Source organism: Cariama cristata, unplaced genomic scaffold, assembly GCF_000690535.1.
Source record: "Cariama cristata isolate BGI_N322 unplaced genomic scaffold, ASM69053v1 scaffold38292, whole genome shotgun sequence".
Lineage (NCBI taxonomy): Eukaryota > Metazoa > Chordata > Aves > Cariamiformes > Cariamidae > Cariama > Cariama cristata.
In genome coordinates, this window is record NW_009603904.1 from 755 (window position 1) to 1014 (window position 260).

At 61.5% G+C, this 260-nt stretch overlaps 1 protein-coding gene across 1 annotated transcript in view; it reads left to right on the forward strand.

Moving 5' to 3' along the window:
- The window catches only part of GJB5 (gap junction protein, beta 5, 31.1kDa), a gene marked incomplete at its 3' end in the record, with an annotated part of 575 nt that extends 318 nt beyond the window's left edge, over window positions 1-257 (forward strand). Inside the window, exon 2 of the mRNA XM_009695378.1 lies at window positions 6-257. Within this exon, the coding sequence (XP_009693680.1) occupies window positions 6-257 (252 nt within the window). The remainder of the gene's footprint in view (window positions 1-5) is intronic.
- Between the last annotated feature and the right edge of the window lie 3 nt (window positions 258-260).

Genomic DNA, 260 nt, shown 5'->3' on the forward strand with positions numbered 1-260 from the left:
ACGCCTGCCACCGCATCTACCCCAACCCCGGCAAGAAGCGGGGAGGGCTGTGGTGGACCTACCTGCTCAGCCTCGTCTTCAAGGCCGGCGTGGACGTGGTCTTCCTCTACATCTTCTACCATTTCTACAGGAACTACACCCTGCCCCGGGTGGTGAAGTGCGAGCTGCCCCCCTGCCCCAACGTGGTGGACTGCTTCATCTCCCGGCCCACCGAGAAGAACATCTTCACCCTCTTCATGGTAGTCACCGCCTGCATCTGC